The sequence below is a fragment of the Nerophis ophidion genome, linkage group LG15 (assembly GCF_033978795.1).
Source record: "Nerophis ophidion isolate RoL-2023_Sa linkage group LG15, RoL_Noph_v1.0, whole genome shotgun sequence".
Classification (NCBI taxonomy): Eukaryota; Metazoa; Chordata; class Actinopteri; order Syngnathiformes; family Syngnathidae; genus Nerophis; species Nerophis ophidion.
The window spans coordinates 40189751-40201940 of NC_084625.1; the positions used below are offsets into that span (position 1 = coordinate 40189751).

Here is a 12190-nt window from a genome sequence, read left to right on the forward strand (position 1 = left end):
ATTTCATGCCTGCAACAAGTTTCAAAAAAGCTTACACAAGTGCCAAAAAAGACTGAGAAAGTTGAGGAATGGTCATCGGCCACTTATTTGGAACATCCCAAGAACTTAACCTCTGAACCTTTAGATGATATTACGGACCGTAGATGGTGAAATCCCCAAATTCCTTGCTGGTTGAGAAATTTTGTTCTTAAACTGTTCGACAATTTGCTCACGTATTTGTTCACAAAGTGGTGACCCTCATCCCATCCTTGTTTGTGAATGGCTGAGTATTTCACGGAAGCTGCTTTTATACCCAATCATGGCACCCACCTGTTCCCAATTAGCCTGTTCCCCAGTGGGATGTTACAAATAAGTGTTTGATGAGCATTCCTCAACTTTCTTTTTGACATTTGTGCCAGCTTTTTTGAAACAGGTTGCATTCATCAAATTCAAAATGAGCTAATATTTGCAAAAAATAACAAAGTTTTCAAAGTCAAACATTAAGTATCTTGTCTTTTCAATTGAATATAGGTTGAAAAGGATTTGCAAATTAATGTATTTTTTTTGTATTTATGATTTACACAGCATGCCAACTTCACTGGTTTTGGGGTTTGTATATTAATAAGCCCTAAACACGCCCTCACCGCCACAGTTATTTTGGCAATCTCAGGGTACCTTGGTAGTTGTTGAAGAAAATAGTGAACATTGTGACGCATTTGTGAAATTATGTACGTAATACATAAATGTTACGTGTTATTATGGATGTGCCGGTTACTATATTACATATATACTTACATCGTGTACATAGAATGTTGGAGGTTTTTAGATGTTTTTTTAGAGCGCATTATATGCTGAACAGACGCAATGACATAACTCCCATTACCTTCATTGTTAACCGACTTTTATTTACGAGTTAGAATGCAACAAAAAAAGAAAAACATATATATGTGCTTGTCTCACAAAATAAATGCAAAAAAGTGTTTTTCACCTTTTAAAAGGCTCTTTAATGGAGACAACCTGTTTTCTATCTGCAAAGCTAGCAAGAGGCATGGGGCGGCATGGCGTAGCGGGTAGAGCGGCCGTGCCAGAAACCTGAGGGTTGCAGGTTCGCTTCCCACCTATTGATATCCAAATCGCTGCCGTTGTGTCCTTGGGCAGGACACTTCAGCCTTGCCCCCGGTGCCGCTCACACTGGTGAATGAATGATGAATGAATGATTGGTGGTGGTCGGAGGGGCCATAGGCGCAAACTGGCAGCCACGCTTCCGTCAGTCTACCCCAGGGCAGCTTTGGCTACTGATGTAGCTTACCACCACCAGGTGTGAATGAATGATGGGTTCCCACTTCTCTGTGAGCGCTTTGAGTATATAACAATAGAAAAGCGTGATATAAATCTAATCCATTATTATTATTATTATTATTATAAGATACATCAGCGGGAGCAGAACAAACTTGCTTGTATTGGAGATTTCATATCAGACATTTAAGATGCTACCCGATATAACTCAAATACCTGTTTTTATTTTTGTTGATATCAGAATGATATCCGATTTGCAATATCGTGTTGGCCTTATGTTTAAGTACCTCTGCAAAAGACCATGCGTTCCACTTACTGAACGCAAAGGGAAAGGCAGTAAGACCCATAGACGAGCAGGAAACTGAAGGCCTGGTGGAGCATGGAAGGAAATAGAAAACAGAATTTGACGAGGCCCAGGCTTCAATCTTTAATCATGAAATCCATTTTAGTGGTGTAAAATAGCACAATCAGAAAAAAGTCCCTTATTGTCCAAAATACTTCTAGACCCACCAGTTTTGAACTCCTTTAGTACAAAATGTTAGTGTTTGCTGTGAACACAAGCATTTACATTTTGTCACATTGATTTATCATCATTATTATTATCATTTAGATGGTTCCAGGTACAGGTGTTCATCCTGGCATGAGGGCGAGTATTGCAACTCCTGGTGTCCTGTCAGCACAGATCAAAGTGACTGATAGGCCTGTGACCCAGCAGGGCCTCAGTGGGATGAAGACTGGGTTGAAAGGTAAGATGCAGTTCTTCATATCTGTTATTAATGTGAGTTCTGATTATTATACAGTAGTTTGAAAAAGTATTCATACCCTTTCAACTTCTCCACATTTTATATTGTTGCGACCAAAACCATACATATTTTATCAGGATGGTTTTAATTGAAAGACACAATGTGGCATATAATTTTGAAGTTAAAGGGAAACAGTACCTTTTTTCATTTAATTTGTTCACAATTGTAGTCCACAATTGTAGTCCTTATTCTGGCCTTTCTGGAATAATTTTTCGCTGCAATTACACCTGCAAGTTTTTTTGGGTACCGTATTTTCGGACCACAGGGCGCACCGGATTATAAGGCACACTGCCGATGAGCGGGTCTATTCAGGTCTAATTTCATACAAAAGTTGCTTTAAAGGGGTCATATTATAATTTTTTTATACATTTAAAACACTTCCTTGTGGTCTACATCAGTGGTCCCCAACCACCGCGGGCCGAGGCTCGATTTGTACCGGGCCGCAGAAGAATTTTTTTATTTTTTTATTTTTTATTTTATATTTTATTAAATCAACATAAAAACACAAGATACACTTACAATTAGTGCACCAACCCAAAAAACCTCCCTTTTTCATGACAAAAAAAAAAAAAAAAAAAATCCCCCCGCCGGGCCGCGGGACAAATTATCAAGCGTTGACCGGTCCGCAGCTACAACAAAGTTGGGGACCACTGGTCTACATAACATTTAATGGTGGTTCTTTGTTTAAAATGTTGCATAGATTTGTTTTACAGACCATCCACAAGCCACTTTCTGATTGTCTCTTCATGATGCACTGTTTTGTGGGCGGTCTTATTTATTTACGTGGCTGTACTTCGACAGCGTCTTCTCCTTGTCATCTTTGTTGTTTTTAGCGCTTACATACAGCAAGTCTACTAATAGATATAAGTAAGAACTGTACACTATATTGTATTAGAAATGTGAGTTCAATCCAAAAATATATCTGCCAGAAAAGCGTGCCTGAACTTTTACATTCAGCACCCCATAGAAAACTGCACCGTGGTGGTAATAGGAATCACCACCTTTGCCTGCTACACACCAATGTCCAATCGCGAGAGAAGAAAATGTCAGTAAAATATGTTTCAATTCCAGGGAATCAAATGTGAGGGTGTTCATAGAAACATGGCTCAAAAATATATTTTGCAGACTCTCATTGAGTTTCAGACATTTCTCTTTTATCCCAGCACAGCTGTCAGGAAGAGCCAAAGGACCGTGGTCTGTCTGTGAATGTCAGCTGATGCAGACTGTATGCATGGCCGTTATAGAACTGCCTGTCCCTTTCGGGGATGCAGGGGCTGCTGGAGCCTATCCCAGCTACACTAATTTGGTGTTCACCCTGGACAAGTTGCATCGCAGGGCCAACACAGATAGACAACATTCACACTCACACGCTAGGGCCAATTTAGTGCATGTCTTTGGCGGTTTGAGGAATCCAGAGTACTCGGAGGGAACCCACGCAGTCACGGAGAGAACCTGCAAACTCCACATAGAAAGACCCAGAACGGTGCTGACCCGCCAGGTTTTCATTTAGATTTAAATCCTTTGGTTTAGCTATCCGTGATCATTTAGCTAAATGCTGGCTCGCATTGTATTTGTTTATCTAATAGTCGTTTAAATAAATAGTTAAATCGTTTATCAAAGTTTTGGTGTTGCTTGCTTACGGATACTCGCTAGCTTCATTTATAGAACAGGGGTCAACCTTCAGTGTATATGTATCTCTTATGTGTGACTACTATCTACTGGTCACACTTATCATTAAACCATCTACCAAAAAAAAATGCTTCGAGGTCAGTAAGCAAAACCAAAATTCCATCCATCCATTTTCTACTACCGCTTATTCCCTTTGGAGCGCTGGTGCCTATCTCAGCTACAATTGGGCGGAAGGCGGTGTACACCATGGACAAGTCGCCACCTCATCGCAGCAAAACCAAAATTAGGTGCACTGTGGATTGTTTAGAAATCAAAAGATTTTTAAGTGTGCCTTGTAGTTAAAAAATTGCGGTATGTCTCGAATAGTATTTACATCTGGAGACTGAAATATTTGCCCATTCTTCTTTCAAAAACAAACTCAATAATTGTCAGATTAGATGGAGTGCAAAGAAGCGATAGTGGTAATTTTAGAGTTGGGACACCAAGGACAGGAGTCATCATCTGTTGATCAACAGCAGCCATCAATCAGACCCAGGAGAGAGATTTGCTTTCCACAATATTTGACGTAACACGATGTCGCTCTCATTCCCTCTCAACTGCCTGCTGCCCAGGTTTCCTCACTACTGGTAGGACAACACGGTGAGGCAAAGCCGACCAGAGCTAGGAGTGCGTCTGGGTACCAGTCGTCTGCTTCATCACGTCGATCCTCTCAGCTATCACATGTGCTTCAACGTCTTCAAATGATCTCTAATGATCAAACAGGTGCACTTGAGTAGCAAATCAAAGGTTCGGAGCTCATAACCTACAGCAGGTGTTAGAGGAGGAAGGGAAAGTTGATTTGGAGGCCAGGTATTGGATACACAAGTTATACAAGGACAGGCTCCAAGAGGAAGCTTACCTTGCCAAAGACAATATGGCAAGAGAAGTGTGACAGCCCAGAGGCTTAAAGTAACTGGAGAAAGACTTACACGTCACCCATATGGTTAAGTCCTTCTTGTCAGAGTAATATGATGATGCAATGTCAACACTGTCAGCTATATTACATTAGCATAGCCAGACATAATTTCTAATCTATGGCAATATTACAGCAGACATCATGTACAACAAGAACTGGGCTGTTGACTTGTAAGGAGCCACAAAGATGCCTTGTTTTGGTGTGACGTCATAGATCAATCGGAAAAGCGATACATTAATCCACACCAAAAGGAAATAAGCGACCTCTCTGATTAGTCCTCTCCGTGTTTAGTCTGTAAATTCATGTGGATGGCTGTGTCTAGGTAAGTTTGCATTTGTACCAAAGGGAAGTCTGGGTTTCTTTATTCAGACTGCTGTCCTCGTGACGCGACCTTGTATAGTCAGAAGAAGATAGTAGGATGGATGGATGGTGTTCGATACCCAATAATCAAACATCAGAAGCTGTCAAAGAACATCTCTACTTGTTTTAAAATAGTGTAGGATTTGTCTATCAACCTTGCAGTCATATCGTCGGACATTAAACCCCTCTTTAAACCATGTTCCTGTGGGTGATGCAGCACACATTGGGACATGCCGACGTCAATCACAGAGCTCGCTGTGCTGCCACGTGACATAGCCACCGGAAACTAAACACAGTGACAGTCAGGACACACCGCTGTCCCCCGGAGGTGTAGCTTCCAGTTGTCTCGAGCAGGAGGCCGGCCTTACTGCTCCTATCTGACAATGGAGTGATTCTTCCGCATGTTCACATACGGAATCTTCGTCATGACTTTTACTTCCTCGATATTGGCAAATTTGATGTGTTCTCGGCGATGCGCCAGAACCAAGGACCTAACTAAACTATCCAATTCTACAGTGTTTTTGTTTATCAAACTTATAGCCTTTTTGTGTGAAGTGGAAAATGTCGCAAATAAAATCTGTTTGGTTCTCTTCAACAAAAGTCTGTACGGAGCCCATAAGGGAACATGGGGGAAAACATTTTTTTAGAGAAAACTATCTCCTGCTCACGTAAATGTTTCTCGTGCGCTCAAGTTAGTTTCTCGTGAGCAAAAGAAACATCTTTAAAACATTTTTTCCCCTTGTCCCTTTAGGGCAGGGGTCTCAAACTCAATTTACCAGGGAGCCACTGCATGCAGAAACTGGGAGAGGCTGGGCCGCCCAATAAGAATTCTTAACAAATCTAACATGCACTTTTTAATGTATTCACCTTCTTTGAATGGCTTTCCCGCCTTAGCAACATACTTTCCGACCCTCATGATTCTTCCGGGAGACTACCGACCGATTTTCAGTGCACCTCCTGACAATCGCCCGGGACACCCACTCTCCCGAATCTATCCCGATTTTCACCTGGCCAACTATGTTAGGGGGGTACCGAGATAGTGCCGCCTCTAACATCCTCTACAACAGTGGTTCTCAAATGGGGGTACGCGTACCCCTGGGGGTATTTGAAGGTATGCCAAGGGGTTTTGTGAGATTTTTCAAAAATATTAAAAAAATAGCAACAATTCAAAAAGCCTTTATAAATATATTTATTGAATAATACGTCAACAAAATATGAATGTAAGTTCATAAACTGTGAAAAGAAATGTAACAATGCAATATTCAATGTTGACAGTGAGATTTTTTGTGGACATGTTCCACAAATATTGATGTTAAAGATTTCTTTTTTTTTTGTGAAAAAATGTTTAGAAAGAAGTTCATGAATCCAGACGGATCTGTATTACAATACCCAAAGAGGGCACTTTAAGTTAATGATTACTTATATGTGTAGAAATCTTTTTTTATAATTGAATCACTTGTTTATTTTTCTACAAGTTTTTAGTTATTTTCATATCTTTTTTTTTTTTCAAATAGTTTAAGAAAGACCACTACAAATTATACGATGTAATAAATCAGAAACTGATGACATAGTGCTGTATTTTACTTCTTTATCTCTTTTTTTCAACCAAAAATGCTTTGCTCTGATTAGGGGGTTTTTGAATTAAAAAAATGTTCACAGGGGGTACATCACTGAAAAAAGGTTGAGAACCACTGCTGTACAACATAACATCACGTCCGCCTTTACGGCGGCTCGGCCACATATTGTGTTGAGCTTTTAATGACACACATAAGTGACTGCAAGACATACTTGATTAACAGCTATACAGGTTACACTGTGGGTGGCCGTATAGACAACTTAATCACTGTTACAAATATGCACCACACTGTGAACCCACACCAAACAAGAATGACAAACACATTTCGGGAGATCATCCACACCGTAACACAACATAAACAAAACAGAACAAATACCCAGAACACCTTGCAGCCCTAAGTCTTCCGGGCTACAATATACACCACCTCAACCGACGCATGGGAGGGAAGGGGTTAATGTGTGGGGGGCAGGGTTGGGGGGGACGGGGTTTGGTGGGATTCTGGGTATTTGTTCTGTTGTGTTTATGTTGTGTTATGGTGTGGATGTTCTCCCGAAATGTGTTGTCATTCTTGTTTGGTGTGGGTTCACAGTGTGGCGCATATTTGTAACAGTGTTAAACTTGTTCATACAGCCACCCTCAGTGTGACCTGTGTGGCTGTTGATCAAGTATGTCTTGTAGTCGCTTACATGTGTGCGTTCAAAAGCCAAATGCATCATGTGACTGGACTGGCACACATTTGTACAGGTCAAAGAAGGCGCTAAATGCAGTGCCATCAATACCCTCCCTAAATACTGTTGGTTGGTTGAAAATTTACAGAAAGTTGAGAGGACGGTTGCTCTGAAACTCGGGAGTCTCCTGGAGGGTTGGCAAGTATGACGCTGCCAAGCGCCATTCATAAAAACTTGCGGGCCGCACTAATATTACATTTTCACATTAAGGTGCGGGCCGCAAAATACCGTCTCGTGTCTGAGACCCCTGCTTTAGGGGCTCAGTAAATCCGTATTCCTTTCATATGTTTATTTTATTACCTTTGGAAGGGTCATTATAGTGGCTAAATCTACATCAATGTGATGTTACTGACACCTGGTGACCAGTCAGTGTATGGTGATCACGATCTGGTTTCTCAAAAAACAAATAAACCACGCCATATACAAGGCTGATCGGGATAATGGGCAAAATCTAATTAATCAGATTTGACTATGAAAATCTTTAGTTGAAGACAGCCTAAACTGTATTTTTCTGAAAATACATTACCCACAAGGGGATTCTGTTTAATAATAACATTCAGTCATTCAGCAATTTTTAGGCAACTGCTGAAGGCATTGTTTTTCATTCAGGATAAAGTTGCCTGACTCTTAAACACACCACACTTTTCACTTTTACAATTTCGAAAAAAATTATGTGAAAATTCTGTAAAATGTTGTTTTCAATTGTGAGCTGCTTTGTGTTGGTCTTTCACATAAAATCCTATTAAAATATATATGTGTTTGTGGGTCTGATGTAAGAAAATGTGGAAAAGGTCAGCATGATTGGAGTAGTTTGTATATCTGTTGCGTGGCCACAACTTTTTGTATTACATACATGCCCGTCCGTGTACAACATGATTTTTGCATGGATTTGACCTTTTGAAAGCTGTGATCTTAAACCTTTAAATTGAAATAAATGGTATATGGACTAAATTGGTCCTAGTGTGTGAATGTGAGTGTGAATGATGTCTGTCTATCTGTGTTGGCCCTGCGATGAGGTGGCTACTTGTCCAGGGTGTACTCCGCCTTCCGCCCGAATGCAGCTGAGATAGGCTCCAGCACCCTCTGCGACCCCAAAAGGGACAAGCAGTAGACAATCAATGGATGAATGGATGGATGGATTATACCTGTATAGCGATTTTTCTACTTTCAAGGTACTCAAAGCGCTTTGACACAATTTTTACAATCACCCATTCATACACACATTCACACTGATGGCGGGAGCTGGAATGCAAGGCCGTAACCACGACCTATCAGGAGCGAGAGTGAAGTGTCTTGCTCAAGGACTCAACGGACGTGACGAGGATGGCGGAAGCTGGGGATAGAACCAGGAACCCTCAAGTTGGTGGCAGATCAAAGCCAAACCTTTGATCAACACCAATTTTTTTATTCAGGATATTTTCTCCAGTGCTTTATCAGATACATTTTTCTAAAAATGTAAAAAATGGGTCCCTTGGTTTTTGTTAACAATGCATGTAATTACTAACCTATTTTTCCTACGTTTTCTCTTACCCACTCCCCTTTCTTTCCCCATCCCATATTAGGACCCCAGAGACAGATTTTGGACAAGTCTTATTATTTGGGTCTTCTCAGGTAACGTATGCATTTATCCAACTGCCACTCACTGTAAATCTCATTTGGTTTGACTCCTTCTTTGAAACAGAAACAAAAAAAACACTAACAAAACTCAATACACTACTTGGTAATTGTTCACAAGAGAATTAAATCTAATATTTATTTAATCAATTTGTAAATGTCTCAATGTCTAGCCACCCCTTTGCAAGTGACTAGGTACTAGTAGCGTACAGTTAGCACGGTAAGTTTCGATGCACCTCAACCTCCCAACAAAACGCAGCAATTCAAAGCTTCTCTACTGATGCATTCCTGTCTCACAGTTGCATTTCCACAGTTTGACGCATACCGCTCAATCTTCCCAACCCCTAGCTTACACAACGCCAAAGGGTTGAGGCATTTCGCCGCATTGACAACATGGGAGAGGAATTTAGTTGTGAAGCATAACTAAAACGTTTTAGCTAACATTTTAACTTTTGCAAGTCGAATACAGTGTGTTGTACTGCCAAATTATCTCAAAGTTTTAAGAAGTAAGTTTCTGTTTCACAAATATTTTCAAATCAATAAAGACTAGTACCTAACTCACTGTCATGTTTTTAATTTGCACTGTTATGTTTTTAATTTGCACTGTTATGTTTTTAATTTGTTTTGTCGAAGTTAAGTAACTTCAGGTTATATTTACCACACTAATGTAATGTGTAAACTGAAGTTAAATGAAAGCTTCTTTGTAAAATATGTTCACATCTAGATTAGTTTCTAACTTTATTGCATACTTTATTGCTGACAGGAGTAAAATCAATGAGCTAACCACAGAGATCAGCAAACTACACAAAGAGATCGACACCTTCAATCAAGAGAACTCAGTCTATCTGTCCTACGAAAAGAGGTATGTGAGCATTGAGGCCTCCACAGAAGATGTATGGTTCTTGATTTAATTAATAGCATATCTTCTAAAAATACGTGCCATGTTTTTTCTCAGAGCCGAAAGTCTGGCTGCAGAGATCAGGGATCTGCAGGGCCAGCTTGCTGATTACAACATGGTAAGCAGCCAGTGTGTTTCTGCTTTCTTTGCTTATCTGTGTGTGTAATTTGTATCATCAGTTAATATTTGAGAAATACACACACACCATTACAATTTTACGGGCTGATCTCCTCATTTATAAGTAATCATATTTTTTGTTTTATTTATAGTTGATGGACAAGCTCAACACCAACTCCGACATGGAGGAAATGATCAACGACTACAACCACGTAAGTACACTGCTTTCTTCCTATACATAATCAAGGCATGAAAAGTTGGAAATGAATGGATGAAGTTCAAAACACACATTAAAATCTTTTTATGGAAAATGACAACGTGTATATGTGTTATGTTTTTTCAGTTGAAGGGCCAAAATGACAGAGAAGCTGAAAGCATTGACAACATCTTCATTGAGAGAAGAGAGTAAGTATTTTTGAAAAGCTTTAACACCAGTCCTTTTTTACTTACACTCCCAATTGGCAACGTACCAATTCAACAATTACATTGCCTATGCCAGGGGTCCTGCTGTAATAACAACATGAATATAAATGAAAATATGAAGCTAAAATAACTATAATATTACAATTTTAAATAATTTTAATGTAAATAAAATTTGAATAAAAACTGTTTTTTTGTCATAGAAAATGTGTCAATACAGGTAATTTGGATTATTCTATTCTGCCTGTAAAACCCTAAAAAAAAAACCTCCAACAAGGCATTATATAAATACTAGAACCAGAAGTTTTGATAGTTCTAGCGTTTTGGTCATTTTAAGGATTACTGCTACTTCTTTCCTGGGTGCACTGATTTCATAGAACGTATAGCAATAAACATTAATTCTGTCAACAACTACCACTAAACATGGTAGACTTGATAATAGCCAACAATGATTACTTAGGGAGAAATAATGATCCAGACATTTATTTTTTCGCTCCTGACTGCAGAATGAGTTGCACATTTTAGAAGTTGGGAGCTAAGCAGACCCAGCTATAGTGAAACCCTAAACACTCATGTAGCACTAGTGCAAAGAGCCAAATGTTTTTATCAACAAAATAATGACATGCCAAAACAGTCACTTACAATCTCCACTCTGATTGGATGGTTGCATCTTGTTGTACAAGACTTTTGCTCCCGGTTTGGCTGGTAAATTCAACATGCACATCACTTCTCAGGAAAAAAGTTAAAACAAACGAGCATCTTGCCGAGTCTTCCTAGCGACAGAGCAGTTTCCACAGCTTCGGTACTGATTTTTAGTTGGTAGCATGTGGAATATCGGAGTTCACCTACTAATCGGCTTATTGCCCCAACATTCTGCTATACAAGTGTGAAGCATGATTTTTAACTTAGCATTACCTTTTCAAAACTGATCGATTGATTGATTGAGACTTTTGTTAGTAGATTGCACAGTACAGTACATATTTTGTACAATTGACCACTAAATGGTAACACCTGAATAACGTTTTTCAACTTGTTTAAGTCGAGTTCCACGTTAATCAATTCATGGTAAACACTTTTGTCAACACAAAATCTTTAGAAATGATCCCTGAAAGTATAGTCCTCAAAGTCACTACAGCACCAGCTCTCCTAGCTAACTTTAGTGGCTAGAGCTACTGTGATCAAAGCGCTGTCTTACTAAACCAGAGATGTTTTCCAGCGGCATTGGCATGGGTGATAATATAATCTATAAAAGCGCATGCTGGCCAAATAACAAAATATATGACACTTTGGTGTGTGCCTGAAAAATTAGTTTAAAAAAATCCCGCAACATGTTAACTTTAGCATGTGTCAAGTATCTCAATTTAAGATTTCAGATGTATGTAAAATTTATATGAAAAAAGCTACACTATATTGCCAAAAGTATTTGGCCACCCATCCAAATGATCCGAATCAGGTGTCCTAATCACTTGGCATGGAGACTGTTATTACAAACATTTGTGAAATAATGGGGCGCTCTCAGAAGCTCAGTGATTTCCAGCGTGGAACTGTCATAGGATCCCACCTGTGCAACAAATCCATTCGTGAAATTACTTCACTCCTAAATATTCCAAAATCAACTGTCGGCTTTATTATAAGAAAATGGAATAGTTTGGAAACAACAGCAACTCAGCCACAAAGTGGTAGGCCACGTAAACTGACAGAGAGGGATAAGCGGATGTTGAAGTGCATAGTGCAAAGAGGTCGCCGACATTCTGCACAGTCAGTCTCTACAGAGCTCCAAATTTCATGTGGCCTTCCAATCAGCCCACGTACAGT

At 39.6% G+C, this 12190-nt stretch overlaps 1 protein-coding gene across 2 annotated transcripts in view; it reads left to right on the top strand.

Annotated features, from left to right (window-relative positions):
* The window catches only part of ift74 (intraflagellar transport 74), an 80935-nt gene that overhangs the window by 22320 nt on the left and 46425 nt on the right, over positions 1–12190 (top strand). For both annotated transcript variants that reach the window (XM_061922171.1, XM_061922169.1), the window contains exons 3-8: positions 1886–2021; positions 8889–8937; positions 9704–9802; positions 9896–9956; positions 10108–10167; positions 10299–10360. In XM_061922171.1, coding sequence (XP_061778155.1) covers positions 1886–2021; positions 8889–8937; positions 9704–9802; positions 9896–9956; positions 10108–10167; positions 10299–10360 — 467 coding nt within the window. The remainder of the gene's footprint in view (positions 1–1885; positions 2022–8888; positions 8938–9703; positions 9803–9895; positions 9957–10107; positions 10168–10298; positions 10361–12190) is intronic.